Below are 24,646 nucleotides of genomic sequence, written 5' to 3' on the forward strand. Positions count from 1 at the left end.
CAGACAAGGCAGGGGACCAAGGTAAGGTCTCGGAAGGGATACCGATGGCAGACCAGGAGATGGCCTTGGCGGGAGTCACGGGTGTTGCTGTCTGCTGCGAGAGCTGCGACATGTTCGCCCTTCTCCCCCAGGAGAGGCAGGGATACACTTGCCCTCGGTGCAAGATGGTGACCTTGCTAGAAGAGGAGGTGAGGTGCCTGAGGGCCGAGGGAGCTCTCCAGGCCCCCCCCCCGGAGCAGCCCCCCTCTGGACAGAGGGTTGAGGGAGAGGCCACGGGAGGAGCAGCTGTGGAGACATGGAGATATGTCAGCCACAGGAGGAGGAGGCCAGCATGGCCTCCTCCTTCTCCTGGCACCAATCTGGAGCTGGGAAACATGTTCTCTCCACTTGGGGAGGCTGGGGCTGATGAGGCCTCGGGGGACCAGCAGGACCCCCAGCCTGAGACGTCAGGCGGCAAGGGGGCCCCTGCAGGAGAGGCGAGGGCCAGGGCACGGCCGCCCACCAGCATCGGAAAGGTACGGCGGCGGGTGATTGTTGTTGGGGACTCCCTGCTGAGGGGCACTGAGCCGGCGGTGTGCCGCCCCAACCTGGAGACGAGAGGTTTGCTGCCTGCCGGGCACACGCATCCGGCATGTGATGGACAGAGTGGAGCGTCTTGTTCGCTCCAGGGGTCACCAGCTGCTCCTGGTGATCCATGTGGGCACAAATGATGTGGCCAGGCAGGGTGTGGTTGGGACCACCAGGGACTTTGAGGTCTTGGGGAAGAAACTCAGGGAGCTGAAGGCCCAAGTGGCCTTCTCATCAATCTTACCTGTCCGGGGATTTGGGCCAGGAAGGGACAGGAGGGCCTCCAAGGTGAACGACTGGCGTAGCGTGTGGTGCCAGAAGGAACGCTTCGGGTTCCTCGACCACGGCACTCGTTTTCTTGCCAATGGACTTCTGGCAAGGGACGGGTTACACCTCACGAGGATGGGGAAAAGGTCCTTTGGAGATGCTCTAGCGAGCTTCGTCCGGAAGACTTTAAACTGGGCCGGGGGGGGGGGTTCAGGCCCCCCAGGAACGTGTCTGCACTGGACAAGTGTGGGGGGAGGATCAGGGCTCTGGGAGCAGGGTTTTAGAGGTACTGCAGGGACTGACAGGACTCCTACAGAGAGGGGCCAGGTATTAGGGAGGAAGGAGGAGGCTGGGAACTCCAAGGGAAGGAAGTGGTGGGAAGGAGTTGAGGTGCATGTACACCAATGCTAGGAGCATGGGTAATAAGCAGGAAGAGCTTGAAGCTCTCCTGGGAATAGGAGGGTATGATCTGGTGGGAATCACAGAAACTTGGTGGGATGAAAGGCAAGTCTGGAATGTGAACATAGAAGGGTATCACCTTTTTAGAAAGGACAGGAAGGGAAAGAGAGGTGGGGGCGTGGCTTTATATGTCAGGGAAGGGATAGGATGCAGTGAGACAGAATGCAGCACAGATGGGGATTCGGTAGAGGCAGTCTGGGTGAAACTTAGGGGTTTTGACAGGGAAAGAGACTGACAGTGGGGGTATGTTATCGCCCTCCAGGTCTCAACTTGAGACCCTGGATGATGTCCTGACAGGCCAGATTCTAAGGATATCTCAGGGGAGAGACACAGTAATTATGGGAGATTTCAGTCTCCCGGATATTACTTGGGAGACTCACTCGGCGGTGACAGCCAGGTCATGTCGCTTCCTAGAAGCTATTGAGGGAGCATTTTTCACACAGAGAGTCCGAGAGGCGACGAGGGGGGGAAGCATCCTTGACTTGGTCTTGACCATTAGGGAGGAGCTGATAGATGAAGTACAGATTAGGGGAGCTCTGGATGCGAGTGATCACTGCATCCTTTGCTTTGAGATCAGGGGACTGCGGACGGGCAGCAGGTCGAGCACTAGAAGCTGGGACTTCAAGAGGGCCAACTTTGGCCAACTGAAGGCCAGACTGGGGAAAGTCTCCTGGGATAGGTTACTGGAAGGTAAGCGAGTTGAGGAGGGGTGGATAGCACTCAAAAGGGAGTTTTTGGAAGCGCAAGCCTTGACGATACCTCTAGTCAGTAAGGTGGGGAGGCGGAGAAGAGTGCCGCCATGGATGCAAAAGGAGGTGGTTAGAGGGATTAGACGAAAGAGGAACCTCCGTAGGAAATGGGTACTTGGGGAAATAGACAAAAGGGTATACCGGGAGGAGGAGGCCCGTTGCAGGAGGATTCTTCGCAAGGCTAAGGCTGATTACAAGCTGAGACTTGCCAAGAATATCAAGAGCAATAAAAAGGGCTTCTTTCAGCATGTAAATAGGAAGAGGAAGGGGAGACAAGTGGTGGGACCACTAAATAAGGAGGAAGGAGATCCAGTGACTGATATGAGGGAACAGGCACAGATGCTAAATGACTATTTTGCCTCTGTGTTCTCCCCAAAACAGGACAGGGGACATCCGCATAGGAGATTAGATGACACTGGGGACTTAGGGGCACTGATTAGAGTCACCCCCCCTTGAAGTCGAGGGGCTCCTCAGGGCATTGGACATTACAAAGGCGCCAGGCCCTGACGGGTTACACCCAAGAGTACTTAGAGAGTTGGCAGGGGTTCTCTCACGCCTGCTGGCCTCCATTTTTCAGACCTCGTGGAGAACAGGTGAAGTTCCAGAGGACTGGAGGGTGGCATCAGTGGTCCCAATTTTCAAAAAGGGTAGTAGAAAGGACATGGGGAATTATAGACCGGTTAGCCTTACGTCCGTTGTAGGAAAAACAATGGAAAGGCTCATAATAGAGAGAGATCTAGTGATGCTAGATAGGGAAGGGAGGCTGGCAGCCACACAACACGGCTTCCGCAAAAACAGGTCCTGCCACACAAACCTTGTGCAATTCTATGACAAGGTTTCGAGATGGCTAGATGGAGGGGATGCAGTGGATGTAGTATACCTGGATTTCAGCAAGGCCTTTGACAAAGTGCCCCATGATATCCTGGAGGAGAAACTGAGGAGTTTTGGGATACACCAAAGCACTGTCCGGTGGATTAGGGCATGGTTGACTGACCGAAAGCAGAGGGTAACCATTAGTGGGGAATCATCAGGATGGTGGCCAGTGACAAGCGAGGTCCCCCAGGGCTCTGTCCTGGGGCCGATCCTGTTTAATCTTTTCATAAATGACATGGAAGAAGGGGTGAACAGTCTGCTGTTCAAATTCGCAGACGACACTAAAACTGGAGCAGTGGCCACAACTGAGGAGCAGGTACTCCAGATCCAAAAGGATCTGGACAGACTATGAAAGTGGGCAGGAAACAACAGGATGGTATTCAATGTGGAGAAGTGCAAGGTCTTGCACTTGGGGCATAGGAAGAGCTGTCATAAGTACAGGTTAGGTGACAAGCGGCTGGAGAGCAGCACCTGTGAAAGGGACCTCGGGGTGCTGGTTGACTGCAGGCTAAACTTGAGTCAGCAGTGTGATGTGGTGGTCAAGAGGGCGAACGCCACCCTTGGTTGCATAGCCAGAAGTGTGGCTTCTAGATCAAGAGAGGTATTACTACCACTCTACATGACTCTAGTGCGCCCGTAACTGGAGTATTGTGTTCAGTTTTGGGCCCCTCATTACAGAAAGGATATAGTCAGGTTAGAGTCAGTGCAGCGTAGGGCCACAAGGTTGGTGGCCGGTTTGCAGGGGATGGGGTATGAGGCGAGACTGAGGGAACTGGGTCTCTTCAGCCTGGAGAAGAGGAGACTCAGAGGGGATATGTTGGCGACATACAGGTATGTGAGGGGATGTCATACGGAGATGGGTAGAGACCTGTTCTCCTCTGCAGAGGAAGGCAGAACGTGCTCCAACGGAGCAAAGCTCAGGGAGCCAAGGTTCCATTTGGATGCCAGGAAGCACTTCCTGACATTCAGGACCCTGAGGGTGTGGAATGGGCTTCCCCGGGAGGTGGTTGAGGCTCCATCGGTGCGGGTGTTCAAGGATAGGCTGGACGTCTACATGGTGGGCATGTAGTGAACGGAGCCGGCTGGTGCCGGAGGTCAGACTAGATGGCCCGGGAGGCCCCTTCTGACTCGCTCTGTTTTCTATGTTTCTATGTTCATATTTTGTTTTGTGCTCAGAAACTAAGTACTTTTCGCAAAAGTTAAGATTAAAAGTGATTTTAAAACTGGATGTGAGCACCCCTGATTTAAGATGTGGCACCTTAAATATTAATAGATACATGGTATTTGGGAGGGTTGTTTGGTTTGCTTGCTTGCTTTTACTAAAAAAGTGCAGTTAAAGATCATGATATCCAAGGGATATAGTCTGTGACATTTCTTTACAAAACGCATATGTATTCAGTGTATGTATTTGAGCTATACAACTGAGTTTTGAACAGAAATACAATTATTACATTTCACAACCTTTTGTTTGCAATGTTAACAGGCATTTTCTATGTTACCCTTTACCTATGTTATGATCCAAGTACCTGCTGATTTAAGACCAGATTTATCTCATTTGGACTCAAGCTTCCCAAAGCAGGGAAACTGAAATCTACAGTTCATGGCTTAGCAGACATTCCTCTGACTCGGTGATGATCTTGTTCAATACCACCAATTGTGCTTGCTTACAAATTCCTTTCCATGCACCCACACTTTTTCTCAGTCTTTCAGACCCAAATACAGAAGGGGTGTCTGATACCATCAAAGATTTTCATGTAGCTTTGGTCTTGTATTCCTTTCGGAAGCATCCAAACCGTATGATATTGCTAAAGTGATCTTCCTGTGAACTGATCCATTCTGTTGCTTGTAAGCAAAACATTCTGGCCTGTTCCATTCATTTTGTGAGAAGTGAGAAATAAATGAGTTTGTGGAAAATGAATCTGCTACTGCTTTTCAGTGTGATTAGCCAATCACACTGTTTAGCATTTTAGCCCAAGTGTCTTTATCACTTGGGTTCTTTCTTTTCCTGTTGCTGTAAGCCTTTAAAAAAGTTGACTCAAGGTTTGGTGTAGGATAGAATTCAGACTGAGCAAAATGTCTCGCTGGCAACTCCTGGATAGCCTTTCCCCCAGTTGGGGAAGGATCCCTCTATGCTTTGGCTTTCCCAATATGTGGAAATATAGCCCTGTGTAGTGCAAGTTCTATTTTTATTAAAGTGAAAATTATTGAGGCGTTCAAGAATGTAATGTATCATATTCTCATGTAACATTTCAGTAAATTCACAATCCTGTATATAGCCTTCAAAGCTTGACTCTGTCTTGATTCACCTCTCACAAGGAGGGGTTGATGGGTGATTAACCTTGTTTCTTTTCACTTCTACATCAGTATTTTCCTGAAGACTCCATCATCAACGATGACCTTCACAACCTATCTGACTGGCTTAGTGTGAGAAGCAATGTCTCACGGAATGAATTGACAGAAGTTTTGAAGCCTATTAAAGAGGTACACTGATGTGCTGTGCTCAACCTGATCATCCCCCATGGCCATGGTGGGGCGTCATGCCGTGTGGACCCAGAGCATTATCCACAGGGTGACTTCTTTTCATGGAACAAGCCCTTCCCCCCTCAGCACATGCCCCTACACACTTCACAGAGGATATGGGGAAGCTCTTTCACCATCACCAATCTGCAGTCTTCACATTTAAGAGCCCCAGCTAAACATCTGGGGAACCCCAGGGCCGACTCCGTTTTCCTTTTCCACCTGGTATATCATGAGTGCTTTCCCCACCTTGTCCTTTAGGCCGTAAATGGCTGCCAATCAGACATTCGAACCTGGATGGTATGTGGTGAAAGCAGCCCTCAATTACGAGGTTTTCCATGCTCCGTGTGGCTTCTCTTCCACTACATGACAGTGCAGGAAGGACGGTCAGGCAATAAGGAAATCAGTAAGTATTACAACTTTCTTTGGTTGTCTCTTCTAACATGCTGCACAACATCACTGCCTGTAACCCACCAAGCTTGGGGGAATACAGGCATCCAGTGGAAGATGAGAAGAGTGAAGAAGCAAAGTGTACTTCTGTGCCTTGCCTTCCAAAACACTTAGACACCCAAGTGTTTTACTGCGTTCAGGAGGAGGAGGGGCTGAGGCACCACGGCAGTGCCTTGAATCCCAGTACCCCTAGCACTGCCTGTGAAATCAGCTTGCACACTGGCAGCTTCAGCCAGCATGTAAAGAACCACATCAGCAGCGAGGTGCTGCCCCAGCTCAGATCTTGGGGCACAGGCTCCATCAGCCATAGGAGGGTGCCCTACACTCTTGATTGTAAGCCAAGTGTTTCACATGCAAGAATAATTGATGCACTGTGTTTGCAGAGGGAGCTTTCCCCGTGCAATCACACAGCCTTGTTGCCAGAGTTTTACAAGAGATCTGGATGAGATTATTTCCCATTTCTCGCCGTCCCGTGTTTTCCTACCAGAGTGTCCATCTTTTTCCTTACCAGGAAAAAAAATCTGTTTAAGAGGAAAGAATGGGTAGCAGCATGGTGCCTTCCAATTGGTAGGACCCTTGGTCTGGAAGAACTCAAGGGACAGCAAGTCCTGAATTCCTATCGCGACTCAGCTAGCATTGGCTTCTTTTGAGTCCATCACCGTTGTTAGTATATCTGCATGTGACCTTTCACCAAACTAGGAGGAGGAGTTTTTCCTGCTCTCTTCCTCTCGATTTTCTTCTTGCTTAATGATTTAGGGTGTTTTCTTTCTATGAAACATCAATCCTTATATAAGGCATGGACTAGCCTTGAAGCGTCTGGACTCAACCCTAACCCTATTGCAGTTATTGATCCGCCCCTTTACATCACAGTCAGGATCTCTGGCAATCTCATTTTGCATTCATAAACTTACTTCTTAATTACTTTTTTAAGAAAGTGGGAGGATTCTGACTTTGAATAACCCAGCAACTTCAATACCAAGGTAATGCGCTGGATGAGGGCCAATAAACTGAAGCTCAATCCAGACAAGACAGAGGTCCTGTTGGTAGGTGGTTTGGGCTTCGGGGTAGGGGACCTGGGCCTTGTCCTGAATGGGGTTGCACTCCCTCTTAGGGACAGGGTCTGCAGCTTGGGAGTGCTCCTCGACCCAGAGCTGTCGTTAGAAGCTCAGCTGATGGCAGTGGCGAGGAGCGCTTTCCTTCAGTTCCGGCTGGTCCATCAGCTGCGTCCCTGCCTAGAGAACGATTGCCTGGCGACAGCGGCACATGCATTGGTAACTTCCAGATTAGACTTCTGTAATGCGCTCTATGTGGGGCTGCCCTTGAAGATGGTCTGGATAATTCAGATGGTGCAAAACAGAGCTGCCAGGTTGCTGACGGGGACTGGGCATTATTCTCATATAACCCGAGTCCTCTGTCAGCTTCACTGGCTTCCCATCAAAGTCCGGGCCCAATTCAAGGTGCTGGTTATCACCTATAAAGCCCTTAACGGCTTGGGACCTGGTTACCTAAAGGAGCGCTTCTATATCTGCCTTCCCTCCCCATGAGATCGGCGGCAGAGGCCCTTCTCCGGGAACCCTTCGTGAAAGATATTAGAGGGTGAGTACCCAGAGGAGGGCCTTCTCTGTGGTGGCACCCAACCTATGGAATACGCTCCCCAGAGAGGTCCACCTGGCGCCGTCGTTATTTGTTTTTCAGCACCTGACCAAGACATTTTTATTTAAATGTTATTTTAATTGTTGAATTTATTTATTGATTTTATATTTATGCCGGGATGTTTCCAGTTTTTATGTATTTGTCTAGCTATTTATTTGTATTGGAAGCCGCCCCAAGGCTTTTGTGAATGGGGCAGCATATAAGTATTCCAAATAAATAAAATAAAATAAATACATCCCACAAAAGGATGTATTGTATATTCAGAGCTTGTGAGGTATAAGCATGAAAGTATGAATGAAACTTTCAGGAGAGACAAATGGAAACAAAAATTAACATAACTTAAGACTGCTTGTGCCTAAGATATGGAGGGCATTTATACATATGGGCTTTAATAATTTATGCCACCAGTCATTTCAGCATCCCCTTATTTAGTGTCCACCATCCTGACTCGGTTTACCAAGGGCCTAACATCTGCCCAAAGTAGTTGGCAAAAGGCAAGAGCAGTAACAGTGGGAGAAAGCGCTTAACCCTTCCCCCTCCCCATCCGCTGCTTTCTCCCTTAGCCTGTACTCTCTGTAATGCAGGGGGGAAATGCTGGAAACCCAGAGTGACAGACAGGAAAGGGCTAAGAAGTACTTTTCTACCAGTCATTCTCCGCCGCAAATTGTGCTGCTTCTGCTGCTTTGCTGTTTGGTGACCTTGAGTGCATAGACCAGGTATACTGTTGACTGGTCTAAGCCTGAAGGGATAGTGCTAACAGTGCTGAAGTGAAGAATTCCATTGCTGGAGTCAGAAGGAAGGGCTAGCAGAGCATCCAGCATCCTGTTCTTGTGTTTGCAAGGGAATGAGAACCACCCACAGGCTGATTTTTTTTCTCACCCATCCATAACCCTCACTGTAACAGGCTTAACTTGGCTTTCTGTTCTGTCTCCCTCTAGCACAATCAAAGTCCCTTTCCACAATGCGAGAATTCATGAAGTACTTCTTTGGTTGCCCAAAATGTTCAAAGCGCTTTGAGGATATGGCACGTGACTCCATGGATAGCGTGAAGAGCACCGATGAGGCAATTCTTTGGCTGTGGAGAATACGCAACGCTTACATCGTTTCCTTGCAAAGTGAGGGCCTCACGGTTACTGGGAGGGTGGGTGGCAGGTATAGTCTCACGACAGCCCACAGGAGTCAGGGCTAGCAGATGTCCACTGTTTCCTCACTCCATGTTGCCTCTTTTGTTGTCTCTGCTCTTCGTTTCTGATTTGTTACTCAATTAAAAGGCTTCCTTGCAATACTGTTATAAGTCTAGCTCACTTATTCAGAAAAGTGAGTTTGGGCACTATGTTGAAAATTGCAGATTGAAAGGTGGACAGTCCAGAGATGTAAGGCAAAATTTTACCTTGAAAAACAAAGGATTGTTTTCTAGCAAAGTCGTTCCTATGTGAAGAAAATCACCCATCCTTATGCCACCATAATCTGCAACTAAACTTTCTGTTGATGAGTTGAGTTCACACCACTAGCCCAAACCCCAGCAGGACAACTTGTCCCTCTAAGACCACCAGATAGTGGTCTTTTACAGTTTTGAGCATCGCCCATGGGCTTTCAGATAAGAACACCCTTTTTGTTTCATGATGGTAATAATCCAAATTTCACTTTTCCTTTTTGTTCAGATGATGGCAGGAGCAGTCAAGAATTGCCCAAGATTCAGTGGCCGTCTCATGATGAATGTGAACAGTGCTTCAAAAGCAATGGAGAAGTTGATGAGCCAGTTGTTTTGAAATACATAAAGGATTTTTTCTCATTGAAGTTATTGGGCAAATAAACATCAACTGACAAATAAGCATGCAAAAGCCCAGAAATATAACAAGTTTGGGCTGGTGCCTAAGAGAGAATAAAGAAGTTCCACAAGCAAAGTATGTCCCTCCATGCTTCATCTTTGACGTCTCCCTGGGCTCACCCATCACCAAATCTCAATACCTTTTAGCACTTGGGGTTTATATTTCAGGTCACAGCCTAACAGGATTTTCAATGTTCTGAGCGTTGAAGAAGGAGTCATAATTTTTGGTCCCTCCTTAGGTGTTGGTGCTGAAAGCATTCTGATCCCACCAAGTAGATTCTTACAATCTTTTAGAGAACCAGACTGTAATATTGCTCTTGTACGAAGTTTGCTCTGGTTAGTTAGGAGAAGGAACAAAATGGATCATTTGAAATATTAATTAGCTGAACTCTGCAATTTTGTAAATTTGGTTTTCCAGGATAGAGAACAGCATTGGCTATTTGCACATTTTCTTGTCTGCGTCTTATAATGCATTGTTACTGTGTACCAAACTGGCATTGCCAATCTGTTCAATACTCTTTTTTTTACTTCAGATTTCATTTTCCCCTGGATACTGGATTGCTAACTCTCAGTTACTGCTCTTGTAGCAAGGGATTTCCATGGGGGACTTCTGTTTGACATCTGATTCTTTCAGTTTAAGCCTGAGTGGAGTCAATATTTTCCTGGGTACTCAGGATGGTATAATATAGTCATCTGTGGCTGCAGTGGTGAAGGATTGCTCTGTTTCTCTTGGAAAAATAGAGCTTTACTCTTCCCATGCTATTGCATTAGTTTTATATGGGTATGTATCTGACGAAGCAAGTCCAAGTTCACAAAAGCATGTGCCACAATAATCAGTATTTATAATGCCACATGGCCCTCTGTTACTTGCAGCAATTTAAACGCTGGGTTGGCTCCAGGTTTAGATGCATTCATCTGGGCTGCTGAAAGGGGCTTTCCTTGCTCCTTCCTCCTCATGCAGGCTCTCCAGTCCCTGAAAATGTTAAACAGACCCCTGTGGAGAATATGGCTGCATGAGGTAAGTTATGGTCAGCAGGAAAGAGACCACCCCAAAATCCAAGGCACACCTGGCATGCTCATGTCTCCTGCTGACATGATCAGGGTGAAAGGTTCCTGAAAGACAGTCTTTCCTGAGCTGGGCTGGCCAGTCAGGGTCAGCTTTGCAATACAGAGTAAATAAAGGCCACCCAGACTTTGTTTGCCCTGCGGCCACCTCAGAACAGATGTGCATCAATGTATGGTGTGTTTCAATCACCTGTATTTTTACCTTTTTTCAGACATCCTTCCAGCTTCTGGAAAGCCATACACTTCCAAACACATTTTTGCAGTCATTACTAGCAGCTTGCTTTAAAGAAAGAAGAGACTGAGATACTCAGAGATCAGATTTTTAGGCTTATATTCTATGCCAGGGAAGCAGAAGGAAGTCTATTTCAGAAAAGCTCTTGGCAGCCCCATTCCAAGGGCAGGTGGAAGAAAAGGATGAGCAAAATTACCTGCACATATTAGCTTGCAGCTTTTACTGTAAATAGCTAAGAGAGATACTGCAACCTTTTAGAATAGGGGAGAAACCTGCAAAAGCTGGGAAATACCAAATGAGTGAGCAGAAGTATATAATTTTTTATACATTCAGATAAGATGCAGAAAGGCAGCACTCACTTTGTTTGTCCAATCTAGGCTATCTAGCTTATTTTCAAACCACTAGACAGGCTACCAGGTGCTCCTAACTGGAAGCTGAATCTAAACCCAAACTGGCAGGCATAATTCCTAAGCATTCAGACAATATACTAAAAGGCAGCACATGGGGGTAATGGTTAGCTGTTCACTCTGTCCCGCTGGGGATATTTCCAGGCCCTTGCACATGCACAGAGGCCCAGGTATTTCCTATTCCTAACACTAACATGAAGATTAACCCAAGTGCTAACATCCAAGCATAACCCCTTCCCTTTAGACAGTATGCAGCAAGTCGGCACTGAGGGTGTCCCAGATCACTTGCTGTTTTCCCAGCTGAGGATAGTTCTAGGCCCCCAGAGATGCCCAGGAGCCCAGCTCTCTCTGACCCTAATGCAAACCCCCAGGTAAAATCCTTAAGCATGCAAGCAGCATGCGCAGCAGCAGCACTCGAGGTGTTTTATTAGAGCTGTCCTAATAAAAGTTATAAATTTTACGTTTTGGAATATAGAAAGCATTGCCTGTCTTCCTTCACCATCCCCCCCATTCTGCAGGTTCTGGTTCCTTCTATGGGAAAGGAGAATGAACCCCAGGGGATGCAAATGATTCACCCACTGGCTGAGTGCTGTACATTAAAAAGCAGCAGGGGCAGGAGAATTGATTCAATAGTACTAGTTCTGAATCCACAGAAGTTATTTATTTCAAACTTTTATATACTGTCCACTACCAAGGTCTGCAGATGGTCTAACAATAAAACAGAGTGGAGCACAGCAAAATGTGTCTCTCACTGATTGGTTGTACATGCCCCTCTTGCCATCCTATAAGCAAAATGGAAACTGTTGCAGCTGCAACCTTACTGAGACTTTAATCACCACCAGCTGTGTTTCCTATTGCAATTCAAATACCTGGCCAGTTCAAGCTTTGTCTTAAAGGAATTTCCTAACTGTGACTGTAAAAAGCAAACTTTGAAACCTGTTAAACTCTGTAACTTCTGACTGGTATTTTTATGTTACTGAAGCCCTTGATTTATTTTTATTTATTTATTAAAACATTTTTATGCCACCCCATTCGCCGAAGCCTCGGGGCGGCTTACAACAAATAAGTTAAATCAACATAACATTTTAAAATATATACATTAAAATAAATTACAAATATACAATATAAAATAAGCCGCCCTGGCCAGAAAAATTCAATAATATTAACATTTAAAATGCTGCTTGAATAAAAAGGTCTTTGCCTGGCACCGAAAAACAAATAACAATGGTGCCAGGCAGACCTCTCTGGGGAGCGCATTCCATAACTTAGGCGCCACCGCTGAGAAAGCCCTCCTCCGAGTAACCACCCTCCTAATTTCTTTCACGGAGGGCTCCTGGAGAAGGGCCTCTCCTGCCGATCTCAGGGGGCGGCTGGGCATATAGGATGTAAGCGCTCCTTCAGGTAACCAGGACCCAAGGCGTTTAGGGCTTTATAGGTCATCACCAACACCTTGAATTTGGCCCGGACTTCAATGGGAAGCCAGTGAAGCTGACAGAGAACTGGAGTCATGTGAGCATAACGTCCAGTCCCCGTCAGCAACCTGGCAGCTCTATTTTGAACCAATTGAAGTATCCGGACCGTCTTCAAGGGTAGCCCCACATAGAGCGCATTGCAGAAGTCAAGACGGGAAGTCACCAGCGCATGTGTCACTGTCGCGAGGCAGTCGTACTCCAGGTAGGGGCGCAGCTGATAAATCAGCCGAAGCTGGAAGAAAGCGCTCCTCGCCACTGCTGTTACTTGAGCTTCCAGTGAAAGCTCAGGGTCGAGGAGCACTCCCAAGCTGCGGACCTTGTCCCTAAGAGGGAGTGCAACCCCGTTCAGGACAAGGTTCAATTCACCCTCTCCGAAGCCCGATCCGCCAACCAACAGGACCTCTGTCTTGTCTGGATTGAGCTTCAGTTTATTGGCCCTCATCCAGCCCATTACCTCGGCCAGGCACCGGTTCAGTACAGCCACCGCCTCACCTGGATTGGTGGAAAACAAGAGGTAGAGCTGGGGATCATCAGCATACTGATGGTTCCGCAGCCCACACCTCCTGATGACCTCTCCCAGCGGTTTCATGTAGATGTTGAACAGCAAAGGGGACAAAATGGACCCCTGCGGTACTCCATGGCATAACTGCCATGGCGCAGAGCCATAGTCCCCCAGCACCACCTTCTGGAATCGGCCGTTGAGATAGGAGCGGAACCACTGCAAAGCAGTGCCTCTGACCCCCAATCCCGCAAGCCTATCCAGAAGGATACCATGGTCGATGGTATCGAAAGCCGCTGAGAGGTCCAGGAGAACCAACAGGGACGCACTCCCCCTGTCCTTCTCCCTGCACAGGTCATCGTACAGGGCGACCAAGGCAGATTCAGTACCGAACCTGAGTCTGAAGCCAGACTGCAATGGGTCCAGATAATCAGTTTCATCCAAGAGTGCTTGGAGTTGTCCTGCCACCACCCACTCTAACACCTTGCCCAGAAATGGGATGTTGGCCACTGGTCTGTAATTAGTGGCCATCTCTCGATCCAGTGACGCCTTCTTCAGGACCGGTCGGACTACCGCCTCCTTCAAAGGGGCAGGCACCCGACCCTCCCTCAGAGAAGCGTTAACCACTTCCAAGATCCAGGTTCCAACCCCGTGCTTGGAATCATGTATTAACCAAGACAGGCAAGGGTCCAAAAGGCAAGTGGTTGGACAGGCAGGGAGACTGTTGGGCAGAAGGGTGCACGGTACACCAACAGAATCCCCAATCTGTCTCGGTCGCCCAACACCAAGTAGAAACATTATGTGTCATAATGTTTGCCTGATGCCTCAGAAGATTTCATGATGCCTCCACATCTCAATTTCATGCTTCTATATTGTTCTTGCATAGCACCCGTTCAAAGTCTCCTTCCCCTCCCTGCCATGCATACATGACACCGACTCCATAAAACACTCTGTGTATGTTCTGTTTGCTCATAGTTGTTGTGAGCTGAGTACTCCCAGCAGTAACAGACTCACCAGTACTTCTTGTCAAACGTCTTTATTTTACTTGTAAGTCTCTGAGCATACACAAAGCAAAAAGTTGAACCCCCTTCACCTAAAGCTTTGCTTATCATAGAACAGTAGAGTTGGAAGGGGCCATGAAGGCCATCAAGTCCAACCCCCTGCTGTTGCAGGACACCACGTTACCCCATCCCACTCAGGTGGCTGTTTTATTCTAGCCCTTTCATCTTTGCCAAAAGGAAGCCAGTGAAGGATAGAGAGATTTCTACAGCCTTGTTTCCACACCTCAGTCTTTGGAGCACTATTCATGGAATAACAGAATAGTACAGTCGAAAGGGGTCATGAAGGCCATTGGGTCCTGCTGTTGCAGGTCACTGCGTTACCCCATCCCACTCAGGTGGCTGTCCAGTTTCTTTCTGAACGTCTCTAGTGTGAGAGAGCCCACCACCTCTCTTGGCAGCTGGTTCCACTGTCGCATTGCTCTGACAGTGAGGAAGCTTTTCCTGATGTCCAGCCTGAATCTGGGTTGTCGCAACTTGAATTGATTATTCTGTGCCCTACACTCTGGCATTAGCAAGAAGAGATCTTGACCTTCCTCTTTGTGACAGCCTTTGAGGTACTTATAGAGGGATATCATGTCCCCCCTCAGTCTTCTTTTCTCTCACAACACAAAGCATTTTATTACATATATCTATGTTGTAATTATATATCCATTTTTTTTCTTAGTGAGGTTCCCTATATTTTCTTCAAATACAGAGTTTAATGTTTGGAATGTACTGGAAATGGGAAAAAATCATTTGTTACACAAAGAAAAGAAAAGAAAAAAAAAGGGCTGCTGCATGCTATACATATTTTGACTATTCTCATGATGGCTTGGAGCAAATACATAAGCTGGAGCCTCTGACTCCTTCATGGATCACTGCCTTGTCGTGGTGAAGGGGCTCGTGTAGCTCAGTGAAGCTATGAGCTCTGCCGTGCAGGGCCACCCAAGATGGACAGGTCATAGCAGAGAGCTCTGACAAAAGGTGATCCACTGGAGAAGGAAATGGCAACCCACTCCAGTACCCTTGCCATGAAAACCCCATGGACAGTACTTAAAGGCAAAAAGATACGATGCCGGAAGATGAGCCCCTCAGGTCGGAAGGTGTCCAAGAGCCTCTGACCTTTGCCACAACTCTGCTGACTTGGCATTTTCCCTGATCCAGGGCATTTGCAATATGCTCTCTGGAAATGACCCAGAGTAAAAGTTGTTACTACTCTACCCTACCCTAGCAACATTTTCTGTGCTTAAAATATAGGTGTGTATGCATTCAAGCCCCAAGTTGGAGTACTCTTTTCTTTTGGGAGTGAAGAACAGGGCACGGGGCAAAATTCAGCCCACTGGGCGTCACAATCTCAAGCAATTTCCCAGACATCCTGACTCCTTTCCCCTTACCGCCACTCAGTGTGTGGCTCCTTTGCTTTTCTGTGCTTGTTCAGCCCTCTAAATTGTTGAAATGCTCCTCCCAAGGGTCCCTTACTGGCAGGACAAGTTGAAATGTCCTGGCAGTTTCTCACCTGATGCATTTTGGCTTTTGCCCTCAGCCTCACCTGCCGCAGACAAGCAGATCTTCCCAGCCCTTGGCCTTTCAGAGGTTCTGCAGTCCTGCTCCATTTTGTAGACGGTAATGCAACACAGGCACTGTCCGTGCTGGTCATCGGGAGACAGGCAGGTGCTGCAGGAAACATCTGAGGATCAGCCACTCAGTCTATGCCAGACTGAAAGCTGCTCAAAGGGAGGAGCCAGGTAAGAGCCAGCAGCTTGGTGGGGGAACCCTATTGGCTGCTGATATCACCTGATCCCTTTTGGCCCCGTGTTGCCATCGTCTTCTCAAGCCATCAGTAGCGGTGCCACTGCTGAGCAGCAGAGGACGGATGAGCAGCTTGTTTCTGCAGAAAGCAACCACAGTGGTGCAGGCTGAGACACAGGAACCCTGTGTCTAGACTTTGGAGTCTGCAATTCCCTGGAACCTTAAAGGCATGAATGCAAAGAGTTGTCTGTCTCGCCCTGCATTCTTCCTCTAACAATGTACAGTTAAAAGTTCAATATTTGTTTCATTCAAATGTCAGTCCAACTCACTTCAGTAAGTTCTGGCCATGTGTAGTTCTCTTTGCCCATTCTGGCAGCTCTTTTCCCTCAAATTCTACCTTCTGACCCTCTTCCACTCCAGCTTCCAAGCCTCATTTCTTTCTTTTGTTTGTCCTGCTGCCACCTCAGACTTTTCCTCTGGTGTTCTTTTCATAAACCAGCCTTCCCCCGTCCATGGCCTTCCAAATGTTTTGGACTACAAGAACTGCAGTAGGATCATCCCTGGAGTAATTGGCGAGCATGGACGGGCTCCATTTCCCTCATCTTTTCTCCATGCCTGCGATATCCTGGTGGAATCTCTCGCCATGCTCATCACTCACTGCCCCACAGTTCAAAGGGAAATAATCTAAATGCGAGTGTAAGAAGTGAATGTCCAGTGACATGTTTGCACCAAGTGCTTTATAGGGGCCCAACTCTTGTCCTGGTCCCCTATTTTGCATCCAAAATATAGGTGGTATGCCTTTTTTACCAGTGCTCTCATACTGCACTTTTGAGATGCAAATGTAACCTCGCCACAAATGCAGCAGAAGTTATCTGCTTTGTTTGCATAGTTTTGAGGCATCTTGGCTTCTGAGGGAAAATATCACTCATGTGTTTCTTGGAAATGTTAGGCAATGACACTTTCACAAGCCACCAGATGTAACTGTATGATGCATATATCTGACCAAGACAAATGTACCTTGCAATAAAAGAACAATAAATTACAGTTAGGCAATAATCTTTAGTTTCAAAGTGCAGATATAATTATACACTTCTATGCGGGACCATTTTCATTGTTCTACCGTACTTTGTCAAGAAGTTACGAGGCATCATGATCATCAGTAACCTCCCTCCCTTGTAGGTCTGTGTATAAATCTTCATTGTGAAATATCCTGAAAACTTTAGCCAACCAACACCTTTATCACCTGTTTTCTAATTCATCTAATCAAAATATGTAAGAATTAGCACATTTATCTCTGAAAATTATTTATCTAATTTCCCAAAATTTGTAGACCAGTGTATTCTAGTCTAAGAGAGTTGGACAGAAATATTTTCTGTCTGGCCAGATTTATGCCCTTCAAACAATGACAGCAAGAGATCCTTCAGCTCAGCACTTCCTGAAATGAAGGTAATTTAGTCAATCAAGCACTGCATACCAACTATCAACAAAAAATACACTATAGTTAAGATTCTTGTTTCGTCTTTGTTTAAAATTTATGTACCATATTTTTCGCTCTATAAGACACACTTTTTCCCCCCTCAAAAGTAAGGGGAAATGTCTGTGCGTCTTATAGAGTGAATGTGTGTGCGCCCGACGCCCGGGACGCTGCCGACCTGCCTGCACCACGTGGCACCACCTGGCTGGCACGCACTCGGCACGCGCTGCTCCACCCCCCCCCCCGGCACAGGTGAGAGCTGTGCCACTCAGGGGGAGCAGTGTGGAGGAGGAGGAGCCGCGGGCTTTAACCTGCCGGCTGCACGGAGAGACGGACTGCTCACCCCCACCACCCCGGAAGACCTGCCACCACCGCACCGCCCGGAAGACCACCGCCGGCACGCTGCTGGCCTGGCTGCACCACACCTGGCCGGCACGTGCTCGGCATGCCCTGCTCCGCCCCCCCCCCTCCTCCAGCACAGGTGAGAGCTGTTAATCACAGGTCGCTGTGTGTTTTCAAATGGCAACCCGTCTTTTAATGAAGCCCATGGGGAAGTGATGGGGAATGTGCCTGTGATTATCAGGAAGCTTTCCATGGATCCCTCCTCTAAAAACTGGGTGCGTCTTATGGTCAGGTGCGTCTTATAGAGCGAAAAATACGGTATATTGGGTGGTCTTAACTTTATCCTTGGTGAAAGAATAATCAGATGTAGGCTATGAATACATGTCCCCTTGTCCACCACATGTGGCTTCATGTTCTTCTCTTTTCAGATTGGACACCTGCTGTGCAGTTGGCGGTGGTGGACTGGGGAGACACAACCAATGGCGACACTCGTGCACACTGAAATCACAGAGCACCAACTGTGAAGATAAAGACTAGAGAGAACTTGGAGATGGCAGAGCCCCAAGCCTGGTTCAGTCAGATCTTCCTGGCTGCTTTCTCTTTTTTTGCCTCCTGTTTAAATATGGCATATGACATGATAATCTGAATTACAGTTATTATCCAGTTGGCTTTCCCTTCTATTATGTTAATAGAACTAGAATAAAATATGAGTAAAATCATATTTATCAAAATCTTGTGTTAACATAAGGTAGTAATTTTATCAGTCTTTAAACAATATATACTTATGCTATTTTGTGCGACATTTTGATTATGCTTGGTTCTAATTCCAATGTCTAATGAGGCTATATTAACACTCTAATTAGAGTCCTTTGATTAACTTTTCCCCATGTTCCCACAACAATGTAAAATATGTGTTTATGCATTAGTACCCCCGCACCTTCATCTGCTATTCATTTCTTGTGGGTACCATCTGCTGCAGCCAGGGAGGCCAGAGCTCCTTGCCTGGGACCCAGGATACCCCAATCCTGGTCTCACTAGCTCCTGAAATACCAGGGGTTAATTAGCACCCAGAGGACCAGCGGTTCACCTCCTTCACCTGACCCAGCAGCCCAGAACAGTGCCACATTCTCTCTCTCTCTTCATGTACAGTATAATGCCCAGTCAGCATGTTCCTAAAAGCATCAAGGCAGAAGCTTCTGATCTAGATCAGCTTAATTCTTACATGTCTGGAACTAGTGCAAACAAGAACTCTCACTTTGTAGTTTACTTTTGGCTACCTAAGTTTTGAAGTCAGTCGGCAAGTGTGACTTAACATGCCACAGCAAGGCCTGGCCCAGAGGTGTGCAGGACACATGGCCACAGCTGGTTCCAGGTGGCAGGTGATCCTCAGCAAGATGGGACATGGTGCCCAGGCCCCCTCTGCTAAGCAATTGCTGCCTGCTCAGCCTGGCAAGCATGAGGAAGCAGCAGCAGCAGCACCGACACTTGCTGCACGAGCTCTCCCTCGGCGTATCCCGCGCTGGCACTGTGATTGCTCCTGCACTTGCCCGGGCAAAGGCACAACCTGCCGTGGCAGCTATGCTCAGACCCGGCCCCGCTCCCCTGCTCTCAGGTGCACCCTCCTCCACCACTGCTGCCTGCCCTTGGCTGTCTGGTGGAGTGGCTGCAAGAGGACCGGGAGAAGCTGCCGCTGGAGGGACCGCCTAGGCACGGCATGACATGGGGAGCATCCTCCATGCAGCATCACCACATCGCTACTGCTGCTCAGAAGGAGAGAGTAAGAGAGAGGGGCTGCTGCCTCCCTGGGTCCTGGGCAGGTGCCCCAAAATGCCATGCTGCAGACTGGCCCTGCAGATCAGATCCCCGGGATACAACTGCATGTACCCTGATAAATCCAACTACCAAAGCGTAAGTGAGCTATGAGGAAAAGAAGGGAGAGGATGTGGCTCAATAGTTCAGCATCATTTCGTTCAAAGAGCAGCAGCAGCAGCCTCTTTGCCAGGGCCTCTGGGCCGCAACCTGAATGAGCGCTTGGATGCCCTCACCATGAATGGCAGCAGATGCATCAAAGCAGGGTTTGAAAGCAAAGCCTGACCTTCTGATTTGTCTCCTTGTTTTTTCAAGCCATTCTCCAAGGGCATCGTGGTGACAGCCTATTTGTCCTGATGTGTAAGTTACTTTTCTCCCTGTATCTCAGGTCTCTCTCCTGAGGACCCTTTGAACAGCTGAGATTCTGGTTCTTTCTTGGTTGGTTACAAGCGAAAATAATGAAACGTCCTTTCTCCGCCTTGGGTGAAGGGACTTCATACTCTCATGTAGCGTACAAACATTCAGATACACATCCTCCTCCTCAAATCCATATCTAAATTAATACAGGTTGTGGAAATATATGTTCAGTCACCATCACCTTCTAAAGTAACACAGGTAAGTATTCTGCACACTCATTAAGCAATTGCTGAGAGATTGTGACATCTAATGACATCGCCTTACAAATAGAATAGGAATGACGGTCGGGGATTGTAGTTAGTAGACTGCTTGTTTTGCGTTGGAGTGCTCCACACCTGTGAATGGAAAGATCATGAACATGACCGAATTGGCACTGGAATCAGTTATGTACATTAGATGAAGGTAACATTTGGCTGACAGGTAAGAGTCTCGCTGCTGGAGTGCTGATTGGTTGCTGCTGTCTGACATTTTGGGTGCATTGGCAGTGTGGTGTAGTGGTGAAGAGCGTGGGACTGGGACTCAGGCGATCTGGGTTCTAGTCCCTGCTCAGCCATGGAGCCAACTGGGTGACTTTGGGCCAGTCACAGACTCTCAGCCCAACCCACCTCACAGGGTTTTTGTGGGGATAAGATGGAGGAGGAGGAGATGTAAGCTGCCTTGAGCCCTTTGTAGGAAAAAGGCAGGATATAAATTGTAAAAATAAATAAAATAAATTAGCACTTGGCTAATGGGTTCCACTCTTTCCTTTGATTATACTTGAGTGCTCACTGAGAAATGTGGGGAAACAGGCTTCTGAAAAGTCAGGCCTTGTTTATTTGTTAGCAGGAGCTCTGGAGATAGCACTACACTGGGAGGACTGTTTCCTGCAATGCACACAACACACTCAACCATGGCGACATGCAGGTGTTCGTAGAGAAGGCGTAAACGTGGCTCCTGGGTTGCATGTGCAAGGCCCTCTGCTCAAGACAGAGCCTCACACAAGCGCCTTCAAGCAAATGGGTTTCAAAGCCATGCTGCAGACCGGAGCACCCGAGAGCACAGGGCTCCCACTTGCCAGGAGGCTTCCAAACACTTCCGCCCGATCATGCTTGGAATCCCCTCTCAGTCAGTGCACAAAGGTCTATGCCTCCAGCAGGAATGCTGCGGTGTGGCTTGTGCATGTGAATATATGCACGAGCCACACCTGAAGCATCCCTGCTGGATGAATGCTTGAACAGGCCTTGCATGGGTGGGAGATCCACACATTTTCTGGAACAACGAAGGAGCAATCGGAAAGCAGCCACAGCAGTCCTCTTCAATTGAGCTCAGAGCCTACAAAAGCTCTGTGAGCAAGATGGTGCCACGGCCTCCTCTGGGCTTCCTTGATGGGCGTTTGCCCTCTTTCGGTCAGGGCAAAACTTTGCAGTGGGGCAGAGAGTTTAAACTGTGATCATGGGGCCCTCCAGGAGCACTGGCACCCCATCCTATGTGTGTGGTCCCCAAAGACTTACTCCATGATTGCATTACAGAGAAGTAAAAGGAACAAAACCAAAATCCTATGAAACAGGAACTGATGTCTAAATTTTACAGTGAACTACTGTAGATGTACTATATAGATGTTCTTCGGAGAAATTGCTTCCTCATTGCAGTTGTGAGTATTACTCCCACCCATTTCCCTCAGCAAGTCCCTTGATCTCACTGCTGGACTATGATTTGGATTTGTATGAAGAAAGGACAGGGTGAAAGTAAGCTAAAATCACCATTTAAAGGAGAGATGAGAACCTGAAAAAATACTATCAGATTTTATATATTAGAAAAAAGAGAAAGGATGGGCCAGCATTAAAATTATAATAATGTGAGCTGATATAACTCTTCATAGAAACACCATCATTCAAGTGCTACTAAATCAATTTCTCAATAACAGCTGTCAGCATCCAAGGCATGGACAGCTGGGCATCAGGTTGGGGCACCAGGGCCCAGAGAACCAGTACAACATACAGGCCCATTTCAAATTGTAGTCAGGCAGCCCAGAGATCAAGGTGGGTAACAGAAAAGCACAATAGGCCAATCCAAATAGAGCAGAGCAGTCAATACCAGTCAGGAGTCAAAAGCCAGAGAGACAAGCCAAGGAGAGGTGGATACCTGGGCCTGGAGTGGGGACTGGAGCCAGGCATGGTCCAGGAGCAGGAGGCAGGCAAGGAAGGAGCAGGTTCCAGAAGGCACAGGAGCTCCAACAACATGAACACCCATTGTAGCTGAGGCAGCATCTGAGGGGAAGAGCCAGTTCTTATACAGCTCTTTCCTCAGGGCTCCCAGGTGTTGCTCGTAACATCCCAGGTGGCTGCAATTGACTGTGGGCCCAGTCCTGCAACCCCCAGGGCTGCTATCCTGTTCTCTGGCCAGAAGAGAGTCCTGGCGCTGCCTCAGAACCTCACAACAGCTATCCGGACAGTTCATCACAATCGGGCAAAAACCAGCACATGCTTACGCCCCCATCGATTTCTTTCTCTCTATGTTCTTCCATCAGCAGTCAGTTGGTCATGCCAATTCCATTGCAGAAGCAGGACTCACTGCTTGCACAAGGGAGATTTAGTACTTGGCAACAAAGTCATGTTGCTCCTTTCTCCCTGTTGTGCTTCCTCTTTGCTTTCAAAAGGGAGTGATCAGGACTGAACTGTAGTTCACCCAGGACAAAGTCCTAATGCAAACTACACAAACGCCTGTTTACACGAGGACTTTACAAGGTGCTCTGGATACTTCACTCTTTCACAATCTACGTATACCACAGCACCCCCTTGTGTTGTGTAATGGAACTTATGGAAAGGCAGAAAGGAAATTCTGTGTGGTGGGGATGCCTCTGCAATTAGCTGGAAAGGCTACAGGAAGTTCATGGCATCCGTTCATCAGGAAACTAGAACTAAAGTTTTAAAAATTAATGTCTTCCCTTTTACTTTTTTGTTAAGGTATTTCAAGTAAGGATCCCAAATTCCCCAAGGTGCAGTGGCCTTCCCAAGACTTGTGTTCCCCCATTCTCAAAACCAGCAGTGGGAAAGATGCAAGGAATAAGGGTGCTGTTTTGAACTCATCAAACAGCATTTTGCTTTAAATAAATTTCCTTGGAATTCTCAAATTACCCTCAACCCAAACAAGCAACTGAAAGCCAGTTCATACCATGATCAAATTAATTCTCCAATAAACCATCCCAAACTCAAACAATCTGGTGATGTTTTGCCTGTTGCCTAAAAGGTAGTCAAGAACGGTCTTCAGATGTGGAATCTGATCTCACCCCAGTATCATTTGGACAGATGAGGGCTTGCAATAAAGAGCTTGCAGATGTGGTAACCAGAGCAAGGATCAGGGCCTTGCTCTGAGCTTTAATAGAAGATGCAACAAGAGAAACAGGGGCTCTTCTGTAGAGAGAAACATGAAACATACATTTCTATATGAGGCATTTATTGCACTCTTGTGATGCCTTGGTCCCAGTGGTTTGCAGCTGTCAGGAAATCTCAGAATTGCAGAACCAGGAGAATATATGCTTAGATTCACCTGAAGATGCCACACTCGAACCTCAGCAGTTTATGGGCAGAACACCCAGGAATGCCTCTAGTAGAGACAAATGCTACAGCACTGCAGGGTAGCCAGCATTCTAAACTGGCTATGAGCTTCCAGAGCACAGACAAAGGTTTTTTTATAAGTTGTGGGTCAAGTGCACAGTTTCAAGGCAGTGATAAGATTCTGAGTGTGTGAGAAGGTGAGGACAATAGGAAATGATACAGAAACATTGAGAAATCATTATAGGCATCGGGACAAGCATGACCTATTGAAGGGTTAAGCAGCAGATCTCATAAAACAATCAGGAATTACAGAAATCATACAGGTTTAAAATGTTGTGGTTTTTGCAATCAGAGATACAATATTCCTTAAGGCAAAGCATGAGTTGGCTAGGCATTTTTACATTGCAAAGGAAGTGCAATGTAAACAATGCAATTGTTTCAAAGTTGTTTTACTAGGAGCTTGCCTTATCTGAAAGTGGCTGAAACAATAACGTAGCTTGGAGCAGTTTTTCCTTTTTTCCTCCAGAGGAGGAACTAGGAAGGAAAAACTCTGCAGATGGGGAGGGGGAATAAGGGCACTGCTGCCAGATTTTATATTAGAGAACATGCAAAAGCATATCTTTATTTGAGGATTTATTTGGACTTTCCCAACAAAGATTCCTTGCATAATATTGTTATCCTCCAAGCCTCTCCCATTCTTTGTAGCCATTTTATGGGGGATGGATGCAAATTTTAGGAAGTAAATTAAGTAGATCAATGAACCTCAGCATTAAACCCTAGTGTATTATGCAATTCCACTATAGCACAGGGGCACCTAGTGGTTGTGTGAAAGAACAGAGAGATGTACAGGAAGAAATTCTAGGGGGAGAAAGATGGAGAGGAGCCAATGCTAATCCTGCAAAGAATATGGAAGCAGAAGCGCCAGTGAACTAGCAGTGTTTTGAAAAGTCCTAAGATTAGCCCTAAGACATGTCCATGCCTTTCACAACTGCTGCAGTCTGTGCCTGTGCCTATTACCGAGTGCAAAGAGCTGATGGGACATTGGCTATGTGCTCCAGTATGGAAAAGAGCCTTTTCATCTGTTTGCCAGAAAGTCTCACCTACAGATCTCTTTAGCTGCTGGCATCCTTTTATATGCTCAGAATTTTAACCTCTAACAATATATCTGTTAGTTTTTTAAAGTGCCATAAGATCCTCTGCTGTTTTTATGCTTGCAGTTGAGTCTGTTAAAAAGTGGAATTGGC

The 24,646-nt window shown here is 47.3% G+C and overlaps 1 protein-coding gene across 1 annotated transcript in view; it reads left to right on the top strand.

The window, feature by feature from the left end:
- Positions 1-9,439, top strand: part of LOC123035583 (sulfhydryl oxidase 1-like) — a 24,928-nt gene extending 15,489 nt beyond the window's left edge. The window contains exons 9-12 of the mRNA XM_044453948.1: positions 5,280-5,396; positions 5,694-5,838; positions 8,474-8,650; positions 9,197-9,439. Of these exons, the coding sequence (XP_044309883.1) occupies positions 5,280-5,396; positions 5,694-5,838; positions 8,474-8,650; positions 9,197-9,348 (591 nt within the window). The 3' untranslated portion in view covers positions 9,349-9,439. The remainder of the gene's footprint in view (positions 1-5,279; positions 5,397-5,693; positions 5,839-8,473; positions 8,651-9,196) is intronic.
- Positions 9,440-24,646: the final 15,207 nt, after the last annotated feature.

This window comes from Varanus komodoensis, unplaced genomic scaffold, assembly GCF_004798865.1.
Source record: "Varanus komodoensis strain SLA01 unplaced genomic scaffold, ASM479886v1 scaffold7_1, whole genome shotgun sequence".
NCBI lineage: Eukaryota > Metazoa > Chordata > Lepidosauria > Squamata > Varanidae > Varanus > Varanus komodoensis.